At 27.5% G+C, this 18,885-nt stretch overlaps 1 protein-coding gene across 4 annotated transcripts in view; it reads right to left on the reverse strand.

The window, feature by feature from the left end:
- Positions 1-3,360: 3,360 nt before the first annotated feature.
- Positions 3,361-18,885, reverse strand: part of LOC119679572 (organic cation transporter protein) — a 51,732-nt gene continuing 36,207 nt past the window's right edge. For all 4 annotated transcript variants that reach the window (XM_038092007.1, XM_038092005.1, XM_038092009.1 and 1 more), the window contains 9 exons: positions 13,957-14,444; positions 13,743-13,892; positions 13,340-13,583; positions 11,939-12,206; positions 10,257-10,554; positions 5,004-5,184; positions 4,760-4,905; positions 4,444-4,568; positions 3,361-3,719 (listed from right to left, as the gene is read on the reverse strand). In XM_038092007.1, the coding sequence (XP_037947935.1) occupies positions 3,713-3,719; positions 4,444-4,568; positions 4,760-4,905; positions 5,004-5,184; positions 10,257-10,554; positions 11,939-12,206; positions 13,340-13,583; positions 13,743-13,892; positions 13,957-14,444 (1,907 nt within the window). In that variant the 3' untranslated portion in view covers positions 3,361-3,712. The remainder of the gene's footprint in view (positions 3,720-4,443; positions 4,569-4,759; positions 4,906-5,003; positions 5,185-10,256; positions 10,555-11,938; positions 12,207-13,339; positions 13,584-13,742; positions 13,893-13,956; positions 14,445-18,885) is intronic.

Consider the following 18,885-nt stretch of genomic DNA (forward strand, 5'->3'; position numbering starts at 1 on the left):
CAACTATACAATTAATATTTCATATAAAGTTTCAATATTATATATTCAATACAATTTTTAGTTTTTTTAAAATAGTTGAGCAATTTGAATTGTACTACTTTAACACACAAAAGTTATAATTGTTTTATATTTATATTCAAATATATTAAAATTTTTAAATATGTTTAGAAATATATAATCTTGTGCTTAACATGTAAGTACAAAAAATAAAAAAAAATTAATAATATATTTAATTAAGGACAGTTTATAAAATTTACAAAAAAAAATTATTTTACATTTAACTTATATAATAAATATCTAAATTAATAAGTACATAGAAATTTATTAAAAATAATAAAATGTATGAAATAAAATCAGACACAAAATGGTTTTTATGTGTTTGTATAAAATACAATAATAATTATAAAATAATGAGTAACGTTTATAGTTTTTATTAAATTAAGAAAAAAGAAACAATTTTGAATTAATATTTAATTATTAATATTTGAAATTGTTAAAACTAATTTTATATCATGTATTATAAAAAAGAACATGTTTTTTGTTTTTTATAGAACAGTTTTTTTATATAGAATATTAAATGCATTACAAAATACAATGAGACTCTACTTATTTAATTATTTTATTTAAAATATAAAAATTTTATAATAAAACTTAAATGCAGCTTTTAAGTAATACATGGAAAGACCGTTAAGAAATTTGTAAGGATTTTTTCTGAATACTTATATTGCCTGAAATTTAAATGCATGAATAATTCATATTAGTTAAATAATTTATTCAATTTAACAAATAAATTTATAATGTTACTGTATGTGGAATTAATTTGGGGAGAAATTATTACTTTCAAAATATATATTTATATTACACACATATAACAAATATAAAGGAATAATGTTAATGTCAAAAAATATATTGATAAATATATTATATAAATTAGGTATAACCATTTTATATCATTTAGTAACAAAAAAATTAAATATTTATTAGCACGTCTAATATTGTTTATTAAATGCAAAAAAAAATTGTTTTTAAATTGGTTTTATTAATGTATATAAAAAAAGAATTAATTGCAAGCTAATAGAATTACACTATTTTTTAATGAAACAGTACTTTAAAATATTCAGAAAACTCTTTAAGTGAGCCTTCAAATATTAAGTCCCTTCATTAAATTAAAATTGTATAGAATTATTATACGAATTCTATATAAAAAATATATTTCACAGTGTTTCATTCTAATATACGTAAATAAGCCGACAGTTGCCAATTGAATATTAAATTAGTTTTGTTTTAATAAAACTAGATAATTAAATTTATAATAATAAAAATTTTTATAAATAGGATATTATATTTGCTTTACTAAAATATTTAATTAAAATATCAAGCTAGTGTCTTGATATTGTTATGTGCTTTTAAGTAATATACGTACATAGTAATCAGATATGAAGAATGTCACAAGAGTTTTAAGTCTGTTGATATTTATTCAATGCACGAATATGTATTTAATGATTCCAATCAAGTTTATTTGATTTTTATTTTATTTAAATTTATTATTTTAAGTTTCGGCTATATTTTCTGCTTTATGAAATTGGTGCACTTTGCTGTTATATCTAATTTTCAGTATAACTGAGACTAACTACATATAATATAAAACAAAAATTTTTCATGGAAGTAAGTAAATTTTGTGACAGTTTTGAAATAATTTTTTTTAAAACTTTACTAAATGCTATCTTTTTTTAAAAAATTTATCCGTAAAATATTAAACACTATTTTATCTATTTGGTATTTTAAATTTTAGAATCTATAGATTTACTTCATACTATTTTATTTGTGTTTTATTTACTTAAAAGCTGTATTTAAGCTGCACATTACAATATTTAATATTTGAGTTTATAATTATATGTATATTGTATATTTTTTTTTGTTCACTATAATTGACTTAATTTATTCTTTGTTGCATTTTATTAACATATCATTTAATTTTACTTTCAATTTAATAGAATTTGTAAAACATTTTTTTTGTTTTTGGATTAAAAATTTAATTTAATTGATGTGTTGCAAATTGACTACTTACTATATTTAATTAATTAAGTAATTGAAAATTTTACAAATACACATTGACATAGTAATTGGGTTTGCTACATTATAGACTAGGTATTGCGCAACATTTAAAAAGAGATTTTTCAAACTCTTATATTCATTTAATATAAAACTATATAATTAAAAAAGAGTTTTCATACAGTATTTTTCATATAAAATGGCGATATATTTAAATATATGTGAGTTGTAATTGTAACTTTTCATTATTTGATGGTACTATTATGAATTACTTTGTGCATATTTTATGTCAAAGTTTACTAAATATCGATCAATTTTTCATATCAAAAATATTCTAAGAATTATTCAGCTTAGACACCAATAATTCTTTCGTTTACGTGTGTGTATTCGTTTCATATGCCGTACATCTCTTACAAAAACAGTTATTTTTAAACACAAGCATTCTTTTCATTCAAAATCTATTCGATTGCATATTTTAACGAAATTACTTACGTGCATATTAAATGTCAAAAAGTCAAAATTTGAGTGGACATTTTGCTTGGTGGTGGTAATTAACATATCAACTGCCAGTGGTTAAACTATACTGTACCGTGTAAGAATCTGAATCTTTGTTTATATTTATTATTATAGCGCAATACACCTGTCTATATTGATAAACATTAAATTTTGCTCATGTTTTAAATTTAATTTAGTATATGTATTTTGTTTCATTTATTTCAAATTTTTTATATAATTAATTTAATTATTATTTTAAATATATATATTTTAATTTTTATTCATATTTTTTTATATATGTTTAGTTTTTCTTTATTTTTAATGTTAAATTTTTACATAACCTTTTGTTATGGCTACATTAGATCTGTTTCAAATAAAAATACATGAAGTTATTCATAAGAAAATTATTATCCCTTATTAATTTTTGGATATTTATATAGTATTAAACAGAAATACTTAATTAAACTTTTTAACTGCATGCAAATTTGTACAACAAAATGGTCCTGCCTGTATAGTACTCTATTTATATGTATTATTTTAAGCTTTATAAATAAATTTATTTAAAAACTAATATAAAAATACAAAAAAAAAAATTTATATAAATTTTATTATTTTTTTATAAATTTCACTGAAAGATTTGAGTTAATATGAATTTTAAAGGTCAAAGAATATTTTATGGTGGCTTTAGATTTTAAATAAATGCTGGATTATATGCCATAGTTTTAGTCACTCTTGCTACTTTCTTCGTTGTCAAAGCAATCTAGCTGTTTTAAATCAAATTACCTTGCAAGGTAAAACTGCTTGTTTCCTTTGCTTCAACTACGGCACTAATTCTCTTAACTAACTTACCTCAGTTGTTATAAAATTGCTTGTGCAGTTAATATCCTTTGGCCGTTTGCTTCATATGTAATAAAAATATTTGATATGTCGTATGTGTTGCTAATATGTTTCATATGTTTTATATGTTGTATGTGCTGAATTTTGGACCAGCCAAAATGTTTATTTAAATAAAATTATACCTATTTTACTGCCTTTTTCAAATATAAACATATATACTGTTTACTATAAATATGTCAGTAAATAAGTATATCTAAATTTAGGAGTAATTTGCATGTACATTAAAGTTGTTTTTATTAATAGTTGATGCTAAAAATTTCTTATTTATTTAACATCTGCAAAAAAAAAATAAAATTTAAATAATTTAAACAAAATTATTAGCGAGCACAGTGCCTCTATTATATTAACAATTTTTCTTATTATCTTCTTCCGATTATAATTTGTATACTTTACAAAGAGTATAAAGATATACTACTTTTAAAATTAAAATTAAATATTATAGGTGTGGGTGGAAAAATTTCTTACTAGGGGGTTGTTCCCTTACAAGAACGATTCAAATTCAAAATATAAAACAAATATTTTTTGGTACGTTTTTGGAAATTTAATTGAATAGAAATATCAATTAGATCAACTACTTTTTAAAAATACTTCTAAAATTTAAAATTTTGAATTTTAATTTTTAAGTAGTTTTATGATAAATCTAAATCAGAAAAAAAATTTTCAATGTATAATTTAAATAAATTTTTTTTTTATTTATTATTGTTGTTGTTTTGATGAATAAATGATTAATATTTATAATTTAACATAAGCAATTTTAGTTATTCAATTTTATACAATTTTCAATGAATCTTCATTATCTACAGAGCTGACTATTTAAAAAAATATTCTGAAATGTATATAAATTTTAAAAGCGCCATGAGTCAGTATCTCTTAGAAAAAAATTTATATATGCAATATTATGCAATTAGAAATAAGTTCTTATCGGAGAAGAACCAGAATAATTTTAAATAGAATAGAGGATAGTATGGATATATATTGTATGTATATTAACCAACTTACTTTTCTTCAGTGGGATTATTGATTGTATGCTCCAGCATACTTTCTGGTAAGAAGGAAACAACAATACCTCCGAAAAGACTTGAGAGTGTAAGTAGTAACATTAACAAATGACTTTGAATTTTTGTCTTCGAGTTGTAAGAAAAAAAAAGAAAACAATAATATATAATAGTTGTTATTTTTTTAAAATTATATAAATAATATTTATGAATAAAACTGCATTTTACAAAAATGTCACATAATCAGTGTAACAAAATTAATGCATTAAACCATTCTAAGTAGCTCTTTTGGGCATTTAATTTCATTGATAATAACTTACCAATAAGGATAGATAAGGTGTTATAATTAAAGCAATACCAGCAGCAACATTACATGCACCAACACCAACATTTCTTATGGCTGTTGGATATAATTCAGCAGTATAAACTGGCATTATTGTATTACCAGCGCTAATCGTAAATTTTCCTGCAAAATTGAGAATTTATATGTATGAATACTCAAATGTACTTCAAGATAAGAATACTATATAATTTTAAAACATTTTTTATAAAAAAAAATCTCACCGATCATTAAAAAGGTTATTTTTAGCCAAAGTAACTCTTCTAGCCCCTCCGTTATTGTTGCAAACAAACAAGCAACACTGGCACAAATGAAAGTAGCGCAAAAGAGCCATTTTTTACCTACTTTTGTTATAATATATATGGCTATGGCAATTGCAGGAATTTCGACTAGACCAGCTAAAGCCTATAAAAAAAATAAAAAGAAAATGTGAAAAGCCATTGTATGAGAAATAAAACAAATAAAAAGCTTAAATAGGCTTTCAATTTGTCAAAAGGTCAAAAATGTAACCGCAAACTATACAAATAAATCAGTAACAGATAAGATATACAAAAAAATTTTTAAATAATACAAAAAAAAATAAAAATTAATATTGTCTGTTAAAAATTTCTATAATAAAATGAGTTGTTTAATATATTTTGGCACAACACCAAAATATATAATAAATATATTAGAGATCTCTTGAAATTCAAAATACTTGCTCTTCGCAACTTAATAAATCATTATCATCAAATTAAAGTGAACATTGGCAATAAAAATAATTATTAACACTATGCTTTCATCATAATCCTCTGGTTTATATATCTTTTATGTATTTAAGAATGTGTTCATGTATATCCAAAATATTAGGTAAGCAACTGACATTATCAAGAGAAAACTGTATATTTAATTAATGCAATTAAGTTCTTTTAGTAACGTTTGCTCCATGATCAATTGTAATTATTAAATTAATCTTTACCCTTTTTTATTTTAATTCATTTTTTATTTTTATTAGCTTTTTCCTGCTTACTGTTAGCTCTTGTTATAGACTTAATGAAAAAGTTGTCAGTTCAGCAAGAACGTTATTTTCTTCTTAAACGAGCTTGTAGCTCTTCAGTATGCATACCCATACCTTAGAAATCATTTTTTGATCTATCATGGACATGACAGTCCGCTTCACTGAGAGCCATTTAGCTAGAAATGATTCTTTAGGTAGCTAAATGCTTCTTTAATCCTTGAGATGTACTTAGAATTACTATATGTATACAACATATGAGCAGCATTCTGATTTTGTAATATTTAATTATCTCTCAATCTATCTACTAATCCATCTATCTACTAGCCAATAATAAAACTGGTCAACAAAGATTTTGCCCTAGAGACGTTGTTGAGTGATCCTAGACGTATTTTGCGTGCTGATTCCAAATCTGCATTTAGATTCTTTCTATTAAGTCTAGATTCTTTAGAACAGTTGAATGTATGTTTTTGCTATAACGAAAGTAGAAATTTATTTTATTTATATGTGATATATATATTATACGAGTATATTATTTTCGTGAGACAGTGTTATAAACTTTATTTTGATTGTCCGTTGGGTGACCAGGATAAAGGATGGGTGCCTCACGTAATTTGCACCGCATGTGCAAGACTTCTTACTAGTTGGACTGAGGGAATACGTCATATGAAATTAGCCGTCCTCATGATTTGGCGTGAACCTATGGATCATTTTTCAGACTGTTATTTTTGTTTAACAAAAATTAAAGGAATTTAATCAAAGTCAAAACACACAGTAAAATATCCAAACAACCTGCAATCAGCGATACGACCGGTTCCTCACTCTGAATATTTACCAGTGCCGAAACAACCGGAAAATGTTAATCCTTGCGAAGATTCTGATAGCAATGAAGAATGTAAGAATGAACGTAGCCCAAATACAAAGGAGTCATCTTATAACGCAAGATGATTTAAACGATCTAGTGCGCGATTTAAAATTGTCTAAAAAGAAGAGTACAATCTTACGATCACGATTAAAGGGTTAGAAATTGTTGGATCCAAAAACTAACATTTCTATGTATCGATCTCGCTATGATGAATTTAGGTTATTGTTTTCTCAAGAAAACAACCTTTTTTTTTGCAATTATTTTTTTCTCTCTGTTATGGGTACTCTTAATTTTGAATACACCGATGATGATTGGCGTTTGTTCATTGATTCTTGCAAGGTCAGTTTAAAGGCTGTTCTCCTACATGATGAAAATGAGATCCCCTCAATATCGTTAGCCCATGGAACTGACATGAAGGAATCTTACGAGAATATGCAGTTACTCTTAACAAAAATTCACTACGAAAGATATTAAGTGGAAAATTTGTGGTGACTTAAAAGTTATTGCAATTTTACTAGGCTTACAACTTGGATACACGAAATATTGTTGCTTCATCTGTGAGTAGGATGGCAGAGACAGAAAATTGTATAACTTGAAAAAAGATAAGCCACAACGTAAAGCACTCGTTCCTGGAACCTGGAATGTCCTTTTCCAACCTTTGCTCGATTCTAAAAATATTCCTTTGCCAACTCTGCATATTAAATCAGGACTTTTTAAAAATTTTGTTAAAGCTATGAACAAACCATCACCATTTTGATGGTTTTACTTATTTGAAACAAAAATTCCCTAAAATAAGTGAGGAAAAGATTAAAGAAGGTTTTTTTATTGGGCCACAGATTAGTAAAGTGCTGAAGAATTTAGAATTTCAAAAGTGATTGAAATTTCGAGTGGAACTCATTAAAAAATGTAATTGAATATTTTCTAGGAAATATCATGACTGCAAATTATCGCGATCTAGTGGCTAATCTAATTGAAATATGCCAAAAAATGGGCTGCAATATGTCTTTAAAACTTCACTTCCTTCACTCTCACCTGGACTTTTTTCCACCAAATCTTGGCGCCTTTAGTGATGAACACGGTGAGCGTTTTTAGCAGAATATTTTACACATGGAAAAACAGTACCAAGAAGATTTCATCAACATGTCAGCATATTACTGCTGGCCACTAAAAATGAACTTGCCAGATGTTCAATATGCGAGAAAATCCTAAGTAAGTACCATTTTTTAAATTAACGATTTATTTGCTGAAACCCCCTTAAATTACCCGTTAGTCCGGTTGTTTTCAGAAAACTAGACGTGAGAAAAAAAATCTGAGCCCAAATTCAGAATCAGCACGAATAATATCTCTAGCATCACCCAACAGCATATCTGGGACAGAAAAAAATTTTTTTGACCTGTGTAATCAACTAATAATGCTAATAATTTTTGTAGAAGGTATTATATGTAACTCATTGATTTCTACTGAAAATTGCATCTATGCTAAATAGTATTATCTGTTATTATTGTCACTGATAAGATTAATTTGTTAATCTTTGTTAATATTGTCTTAAATGTTAAGTATAGCGTTCCATAAACGTGAATATATTAGAATAGAACTAATAAAAAACTAACTTGGATGGTTTTTTGAATTCTTTTTTGATGGTGTTAATTGTTTATTCCTAGTATTGTTATCCATTCATTTGTTTCGTTGAGCTTTAGCAGAGATCAAACATTGCATTTTAAAATGTTATATATCCGTTTTAAACAATTGAGGACAAGAGACTATATATTTTATAATCATATTTAAATTGTTGTTGTATTAGGAGTATTGTTGCTAACATTGTGCTTTAGATATTCTAAAACTGTTTGTAAATGTATTTGAACAACAGCTTGTAATTGTGGAATAGTTTAAATAGAATAGTTTAAATAGAACTTAAATAAAAGTTAAAATAGTGGAAGCTAAACCAACTTACCAATCTCATTGCTATATCTCATATTCCTAAGAACACGATTTATATATTACATTAAGACCGAAAAGTTTTCGGAAATTTTCATTTAAAATTCGCGCGCTGTATATTTTTCGATATTTTAAGTTTATGTAGTTTGGCAGCAATTAAGGACAATTACTATGCCAAAAATGAGCGCGATCTGTCAGACAGTTCGTTTACGGCAGCTGTTGAAACCAGTTCACCTCAGTAGTGCGTTGCGAAAAAAACAATGGAAAAAAATATTGAACAAAGAGTGTGCATCAAATTTTGTGTTTCGAACGAAATTTCGTGTGCAGAATCGTTGCGAATGCTACAAAAGGCTTATGGGGAATCAGTTTTATCGAAAACTCAAGTTTATGAGTGGTACAAAGCCTTTCAGGACGGTCGTACGACCGTCGAAGACATTTCGCAACGCACTACTGAGGTGAACTGGTTTCAACAGCTGCCGTAAACGAACTGTCTGACAGATCGCGCTCATTTTTGGCATAGTAATTAAGGACACTGCTGCCAAACTACATAAACTTAAAATATCGAAAAATATACAGCGCGCGAATTTTAAATGAGAATTTCCGAAAACTTTTCAGTCTTAATGTATATTTTCTATAATTAATGGTTTAGTGAGTTCTCTATTTCTGTGAGATATGAACAGGTCTTTAGCTATCATTAATCTTTTTGGCACTTTAAAAAAAAAATTATTTAACAGCTAGTTATTTGATTACTAGTTAATAATTTTTAATAATGCCGATTTGTTTTAGCAAGGTAATAATAGATCGGTGATAAATAAAAACATAGGAAACAATGCATACCTATCCCTACATTCACAGGGTGAGAAATTTAGCATTAAGTTTATGTTCAGGTGACAGTAAAACCAATGAGTTGTTTAAAAATTTATGAAAACTGTTATAAAATATAATTTTAGATGAGAATAGATCTTTTCTGCTACAAATGATCCAAAATAAGAAAAGAATATTTAAATTTTGGACGAGAAGTAAGAAAGTTTCTAATATCAAATGGTAATCTTCCACCGCAGTAGTCAAAAATAATTAGAATAGTGGTCTCATTTTCATTCAGTTAGACAGCATAATAGCAAGAAATTGAATTATTGCAGTTTCAATATGATCTTTAAACGCCTTAATACTATTATTTCATTACGTAGAATTTTATTTTTTAAGAGTTAAATGAAATCTGTTGTTGAAGATAATTGATAAATGAGTTTCTTGCCGTTCTGTTACGATAAATTCATTGAAAAACTCGTTGACATTCACTAAACAAATTCAATTATGACATGGTAAAAGACATTTTGAAGATTTTAGTTGAGATGAGTAGTATTGTGTCAGTCCCACTTTTGGACAGTTTGTAGCTGTCAACAAATATTAAATCAAATCAAATTTACAAACCGGAAATGAATGTAAACTTAGTGTGCTTGGAATGTGCTCTCTAATGGATGTTTAATATTTTGTAATACGTTTAAAAGATTAAACAAGAGCAAAGCAATTAAGCCTAATGAAAAATAATAAAGTAATTTTGTGCAACTTTCCATGAAGCTAAAATATTTCTATTATTCTCGAAGCATAAAATGAAAAATCAACTAATAACAAAATGAACTATTATTGAAAAGGTAAATGTTTACAAAAATGCTAATTAACACTTACCGAATTTAAATAAACATTTCCACCAAATGAGCTCATATTCAATATGAGGCCATAATATACCAAATTCATGGTGAACCAAATGCAAAGGAAGCAAATGGAAATGCGGCGTAAATAGCGTGAACGAAACAAGGACATGATATCCTGTGATGTGTTCTCCTGTGTGGGTGGCTTTAGCATACTTTGGAAATTTGGCGGTAATTGACGTCCATTAAAATCAGCCGCTGACTGCACAATGCGTTTTACTTCATCAACACGTCCCTTAACCAGCAACCAACGCGGTGATTCTGGGACTACAAACCTATTGGAAAAAAGGTGAATAGGTTTTTTGTTAAGATTTTTTTTGTTGTAAAAATGAAGAGCATTGATAAATAAGTAAAAGTTTTTCCATTACTGCTCACTATAATTAACAAGAAAAACTGTTGAGTCATGTGAGAAATTTCAACATGTGCGAATAAAAAAATATAAAAAGAATAAAAAAATAAATAGAGAAAAGAAAATATAGAACATTTTAAATTAACACCCACATGGTCCATGCAATACGGCAGACAGACAAATGTGTTGCTTTTTATTTACGTTTAATGCGTTACGCCGACGGACCACTAAATAATGGACACAGACACAAATGTTTAGCAAAGTGTCCAGAAACATACGTTTCAAATTATTTTTAATTAATTTTAAATTTATTTTTTAATTTTTTTTGGCGAATAATTTTCTAAATTTTATTTAATATTCACTTAATATTATTATTTTATTTAAAATTAATTTTTGTTTTTAAATATTTACTTTTGCTTTCAAACTAGCTGAAAGGTGCCAGAGATGCCAATATAAATGTACACTACTAATTATTTGTTAATACGAACAGTTTACAATAAGTTTTTTAATTTTTTACTTATTTACATTAGTAAACGGTATTTAAAATTTTTATTCAAATCTTCTCTGGTATCGCAATAGATCTTAATGGGGTACGCGTGGCCTTTTTGGACTGCCAGTATAACCTCGTTTAATATATTGCTTATAATTTTAATAACAACTACTTCTATGCATATACTTGTATTTTTTCATATACATTTATTGATATTCAGATGTCTGAGTTGGTGAATCAGCACCTTTACTCTATTTTATCTGTGGACAATTTTAAGTCACACTAAATACGGGGCTTTACGGGGCTTTATAATATGATGGATCTGATATCTTTGTATCTGCCATTTTAATAAATCATGTATATACTATTAAATATTTCAGTTTTAATTTTTTCAATAGTCGCAAATGCATTTTCAAGATGTTTTCAACAAACGCTGACTTAACATATTCAAAGTTAAACCAATAGTTAATAGATACACTTTTCAAATACATTAAACTTTAAATAAGTTGGCATTTCACACAGCATAGTTATTAAATAAAAAGTTTAAATTTTTTTTTTGGAAATTTTAAACTTAAAAAATATTTTTTAAACCTGTAGTGCGTGGTATGTACGAATTCAATGTTTATTTTTCAAATAAAAATTAAAATTTCAAAGGCTACAAATTTTATTTTTTGTTTTTTTTTTTGTGAATTTTATGCTTCAATTTCTGAAAATTAACTATATTCACCATATAATTAAAAAGTTGAATTTTTCTCCTTTATTAAAACTTTACTAAGAACGATTTTATTTAAATTTGTATCTGATATATATTTATACTTACCACAAAAAACATAGAAATATGCCGGGTATGCCAATACAGAGTTGCAGCCTCTGATAGTCTTGCGTTAAATACGCTATGCCCGATATGAGCATATAAGATATTGGCAGTGGGAATAGGTTGTACATGCCAGCAATTGTGCGCCATTTTCCGTCCACACATTCAATGGCGAGTATAAGAGCCGAATATGTGACCGACACAGAAACAAGACCCAGTAATGCACGCAATGTTAAGTATAACTCAAACGAAGTGACGAAATATAATGCTAAGCCTACAAAAAATAAATAAAATGTCAGTAGAAATAATATCATTACAAAGACTTCCAAAACTACTCTCAAATTTACTATAAAATTCTAAACTTAACTGAAAGACAAATGCATTTCTAAAAAAATATAGAAATGTCAGAACCAGGATTCCAATAGATTCCAATAGAACCGAAAAAGGAAGCGTATTACCAATTAAAGCCTCCATCTTATAATACCAATTTCTTGATTATAAAATAGTTTAATATTGTTTACATTTGCATATATGCAGATATGATTTAAATTTAGAATTCCGCTGATTATTCAAAAATAATTTTACTGATTAAATTTAAGTGGTATTAATAAAGCAGTAGGTCTAATCGGTATGAAGTAAGCTATTTAAAATATTTTTCCCTTATAAATTTATTAAAATTTAATTATCTATAATGATAAGAAAGCCTTTTGTAGCAGAATAGCTAAAATCTTACTTCTTTGTTCGAATAAATTTGGATATTTTTGACTATATAATTTATATCCATCATTTTCATATGCAAACGTTTTGGCTCATGTTTATATGTTTATTTTAAAAGCGGATATCACAATAATTTTATTTTACATAATGTTCAACATAAAATCAGTATATTAAATTTCATAAAATCAATATGAAACAGGAAGTGACAGAAGGACATACTTGCTATAAATAAGTTCATATGTACATCACATACCAGCACCTTTAATAAGTTCTTGAACAAATGTTAAAAATCATTCACTAGAATCAAATTAAAAAGCCACTCAACAGAACAAAACTAATGAATGCCATTTAAAATGTATCATCAACATGGCAAAACGTCATACCCAAGGATGCAAACATCACACATGTTGGCAGAGATCGCGGTCACTTGCCATTGCAACAGCTCAAATGTCAAAGTCATTTCTAATTGCTTCTAAAGGTTAGAAGTACAATGTTTTTTATATTTTCCATTTCGAATACATTTTTCATTTACAGTTTTTACTCTTTGCCCCCTCATTTCACAATGTAAAGCACATGCATAGAGACGTACTATGCTAGCCTGTCTGTAGATTTTAGATTGTTTCTTCCCTTGCTTATTTACTTACTTAAAGCAATTGTTGCATATTGTTCAACAATAATATTTCAACTTACCGAAAGTTGTCTGCAGCACAGCAGATATGAACAACATTTTTTTGCGCCCAAATTTGTCAGACAAAAAACCGGATATTATACCACCTGTTGCCACGCCAAGTAGAAAGAACATTTCAGCTACATTTATTAAGTACTCCTTGTCGCACACCAAATCCCATTCTGAAGTCCAAGTGTTGCCAACGTTGTCATCGTTCTCATATTCCCAAGCAGAGCACGAAATGCGGGTAGTGTTTTCTTGCAGTTGCTGTTGAAATGTGAAAGATAAAAAAGCATTTCATTCAAATGCGCTTAATGCAAAAAAAAAGAAAATAATATCTTTTCACTCAAATGCAAGTCATTTATGTTAGTATTCAGCAATGAGTAAGTTAAATAAATGATTTTAGTATTGTATTTCGCTATATACCTGCTGTGCTGATGTATTGTTTGAAATTCGATGCCAGTCGATGTATGCCTGAAAACAATTGTCTTGCGATTGACTTAAATTACGCCACACACCCACGTCCACCTCTTGCAAATGTGGTGGCCGCTTACACCAAAACTGTTTATGAGCACCCTAAAAATATTTCTCTTGTTTGTTACTATATATATCATTAGTGTTGCTTTGTCTGTCCACTTACCTGATATACTGACGAGGATATGTGAAATGTGTTGGGTACTTGGAAGAGTGAGAGCAAAAGTGTCATTAGGAACTGCCATTTTCCGTAATGTCCTACCAAATCACCAATCACATCAGTCTCATCGTCATCAGTATTACTTTGTGCATGTGGTGGTTCAGCAGATCTTGCCGAGCTTTTACGTTTGGACTGTTTATATACATGCAGCTGTTGTTGCGGACTGGAGGCATTATTTGTTGTATTATCTGTTTGCAGATAACCTGCTTTGCCTATTGACGGACTTATCGTTGTGGTATTTGTTGTGACTGCTGCAGCCGATCTTATTACATCACTAATCGGGGAGTTTAGGGTATTATTTTGTGCTACATGTTGTTCAACATCATCAGCATTGATGGTGGTGGATGATATGTTTTTTGTAGTTTCATCACTGTTTATTTCTGGGGACGGTTTATGTATGTGCATTTTATATGAAGGAGCTAAAAAGATGATATCTGAAAGATGTATAATAAATTAATGCACTATTTCATAAAATGTTATAGAAATTTTTATTAAGGATTGATAAGTTTTATTATTTTATATACATTTTTAGGATCCATAAAAAACTTAATAAAATGTAAATTGTTTTTATAATTATTTGGAATTTAATAACAATATACACTTTAATAATATTAATGTTAGACAATAATTTTTTAATATATAATGGCAGATCGATATGTTGTTACAACATCTGCCAAGAGAAGTCTACAGTATCTTCTGTGAGGAGTGTCCGATTAAAATTATCTGATATGAAAAGAAAAGCCTCATTCCCTTACCGGCAGAACCGTACCTAAGTCATTATGTCCCACTCTCTTCAAATAGTAGCACTAGACAAAAACTGACCTTAGATGAACTATTAAAACTTTTATATTTGCCCAGTTCAAACTTATTGAACAGTAATACCTAGATTACATTATTTCTCATTAATACTTGTGTAGTTTTACATCTTTTTGAAGAACACAAACGTAAAATGTTTGTACTATTTACCAATTTTTATTTAAAATTTTAACTTAAATATAATTTATACATTTAAATATATTTGTATATATGTTAAATATATTTATGTTGACAGCACGAGTTCTTGGCAATACTTTAAAAAGCGTTGTATGGTCAGCCATATTTTAATAAATTAATTGTATTTTTGTTCTTGTCTCTTTTTTGATATTCGAATTCTTTTAATATTTATAATTTACAATATACGTTTTTATATAATTTAAAAACATTATATAAAAAAATTTTTATTTACATTTGATTCCACGTTTATAGTTATAATAAGCAGTGTAAGACGAGCACTATTATAGCAAAGTCAGTGTAATGTTTTATTTTCCTTCACAATTTTTTCTTTGAGAAATGTAAAATAACATGACAGAAAGTACTATTTAGAACAGCCGGAAGCTGTTCTAATGTTTAATACTGCCAAGACGACACATTTCATGTAATAAAGTACTTTTTTAATTTTTAATCCTTCATTAGTATGTTTCTATTTAGTAGAATATAGGAGTTCTGAAGCAGAGTTAAAAAGTTTATTAAATATTATGAAGTATTCACGAAATTCTATTATGGTTTTCTACTATATCTTATTTTTATTAATAGGGTTTGATAAAACATATAGAAGAGAAAAAGAAAAGGAGGTAATAAACTTTCCTGGAATTATAAGGTATAAGTTCAAAATTGTTAAGCAATTTTAGTGTTTTAAGTTTCGTATAAATAATCTAATATTTAAATGTATTATTGTTCAAAAGTATTAAAAAAATCATTGACTTGTTTTAAAATTTAATATAAACGTACTTCATAATGATATTGTCCTTTTTAATACTTGAGGTTAATGTTTTGTTTTTATGTTTATATTTATTTTTATTTTACAACCAACTAATTAAAAATAAATATTACATTCGATTTACTTTATTAAGTAGATTTATTGCCAAATATTAAACTTCTTAAATCTTTGAATTAAAATTTAATATGCAGTTCAACAATCCTTACCAAACATAAAAATTATAAAAGCAATAAAACAATCCTTTATTCTGTTTGTTAATCAAAGACATTCACCCATAAAATGTACAACAAACCAAAATAGAAATTGAATGAAATCTTCCAATTTGGTTACGTTCAACTATTGTAATTCTATTACATTCGTTCAAAGTCACTGTAACTGCCACCATAAAATTCTTTTTGCAAGCCTTGCGGTTGCAACTAATTTAGTAGTTGCTTTATTAAACTCAACTGCTGAAGAAGTCATTCAACCACACACAGCCCTTCAATTGAGCTGAAAGCAGTTAATCAGAAATACTTAAGATTAAGGCAACTTAAGGTTGACCACCTGTGCTAACAAGACCACCCCAACTACCAACATTGAGGTGTGCTGATACTTCCTCCAACTCTGTTCGAATTGATTTAGTCTGCAATTCAATGCGATTTAATACGTCTCATTTCCTTTGTTTCATTCAACCGAAGTCAATCATATTAAGAAAGATTAAATGCAGCAATGGCAAAATAAACTTCGGAAAACTTAGTGAGTTAAGTTTTGCTTTGGCATTACAAAGTTCAGACCACGTTTAATGATTATTGTTGGTTTGTTCCTTTACTTATGAAGCTGGTCAGAATTTGTTAAGTTAAGCGAAAAAGTTTCACTTTTTATTTAATTTATTACTTATTTCGTTAGATTTCAACTGGACTTCAAATCGACTCTGATTCTGCTATTGTAGTGTGGTGAAGCAAACAAAATGGTTTGATAGTTTCTTTATTTGTTATGATCAATTTTTTTCAATACAAATGAAAAAGTTTCATTCTGTTTAATTATGCGAAATAAAACTTTTTCAACATTTTAGGATTAGGAATAACTGCATCAAATAAAATTGGGATGTGAGCAAGATTTTAATTCATTACTTTTAAGGTACACACACTGAATTTCCAAAACCATAATCATTTATATGTAGTTATGGTTCATAATTCAGGTACAGCAAGAAAAATTTCGATTTTATAAGATGCATGTAAAAGTAAAACACACAAAATTTCAACTTTATTAATATAAATTTTATTAAGTTACAAATTATCACAATAATATATATAATTAAGTGTATATTTCTTAATAAAATTTATTGTGCTAGTTTGCGAAAATTATGTTATTAGCAATCTAAAATAAAAACAGAAGTTCATCGAAACGTTCTAAATTAAAATCCATAGTCTTTATCAGTTTTACAGTTTCTAGGATATAATGCTACTTGGACATCATGTATTACTATTATCAGGTAGATGTTTGAGATATGAACACTAAAGATTAGCAACTGGCAATCCTCTATACCTTTTCCTTTGCTTTAGAAATGCAAAAAACTCTAATTCGATTCTTAAATGTCTTTATTTTCAAAAAATTTAAAATTAAAATTAAAATAAAAATAAAAATTACTTCCAATAAAAATTTAAACATGGTCGTACAGACACCGATGATGGTGAACGTTCTGGTCGTCCAATTGAGGTGGTTACTCCAGAAAACATCAAAAAAGCCCAGAAATTTGTTATATCTGATCATAAATCACCTGATCGATCAAAAACAAGAACGTGTTGATGATTCAGAGCATTGTTTGACCATGTTTACACATAATAAATCAGATTTTTTGCGTCGATATGTGACAATGGATGAAACATGGATCCATAACTTAACTCCGGAATCATAGCGATCATCATCTGAGTGGATTGCAGCCGGTGAGCCACGTCCGAAGCGTCAAAAGGCACAACAGTCAGCTGGGAAGGTTATGGTTTCAGTATTTTAGGGTGCACATGATATAATCTTCATTGGCTTTCTCGAAAAAGGAAAAACTATCAATAGTAACTACTACAAGGCATTACTGGATCGTTTGAAAGTAGAAATTGTGAAAAACCGAACTCATATGGCAAAGAAAAAAATTTTGTTTCATCAAGGCAATGCACCATGTCACAAGTCCTTCGAATTGCTTCCTCATCCACAGTATAGTCCAGATCTCGCCCCCAGCGACTACTGGCTATTCGCTGATTTAAAAAAAATGCTCGCCAATAAGAAATTCATTTCAAATGAAGAAGTAATTGCTGAAATTGAAGCCTATTTTGAGGTGTAAGACAAATCCTTCTACAAGCACAGAATCGAGAAGTTAGAGAAGCGTTGGAATGATTGTATTGCCCTTAAAGGAAATTATATTGATGAGTAAAATCGATTTTGGGCAAAAAAAAATTGTTTTTCTTAGTTAGTCAGACGACTTATTGAGTGATGTGTTATATGACAAAATATTAAATTCTAATTCCAATATCAATTCTGATTATACTTTTGAAAAACGTGAAGATGCTGCTTAGCTACGACAAACTAATTTATTTAGAATTCTAGGAATTCAAGACTTGAAGTTGACCTCATTCATTTTTTATTAATAAGGAATATATGCAAAATTCGTTATAAATAAAAACGTAATTTTGAATCAGCCTAGCTATAAAAAGTCAGATTACTTTTATTTTTTTTAATATTCATTAAGATGTATAAATATTAAGATATATAGGATATTACATGTGAAGTTTTGGATATATATGGTGTTCCTTAAAATTTGAAGGCAAGCATATCAGGCATTAAAGTATACGGTAACGTGAACGAAATCACTTTAAAATATGTAATATTAAATAATAAAATTGATATAAAATAGTTTAAAGTTATTTTTTTAGTATAGAAATTTTTGAAAGAAAATATGAACTATCCTAACAATCAATAGTCATTATACTAAGTCGTTCAGATATATCATTTGTGTATTGACTTTCGTATAGATTTAGGAAGAATGTTCTATAGATACTATTCTGTGTCTATATGATAGTAAATATTAGTTCTTAGCACTTCCCAAACAATTCTTTTTATACGAGTATCTTGAAGTATGACCACATGATAAT

The sequence above is a fragment of the Teleopsis dalmanni genome, chromosome 2 (assembly GCF_002237135.1).
Source record: "Teleopsis dalmanni isolate 2A chromosome 2, ASM223713v2, whole genome shotgun sequence".
In the NCBI taxonomy this organism is placed as follows: Eukaryota; Metazoa; Arthropoda; class Insecta; order Diptera; family Diopsidae; genus Teleopsis; species Teleopsis dalmanni.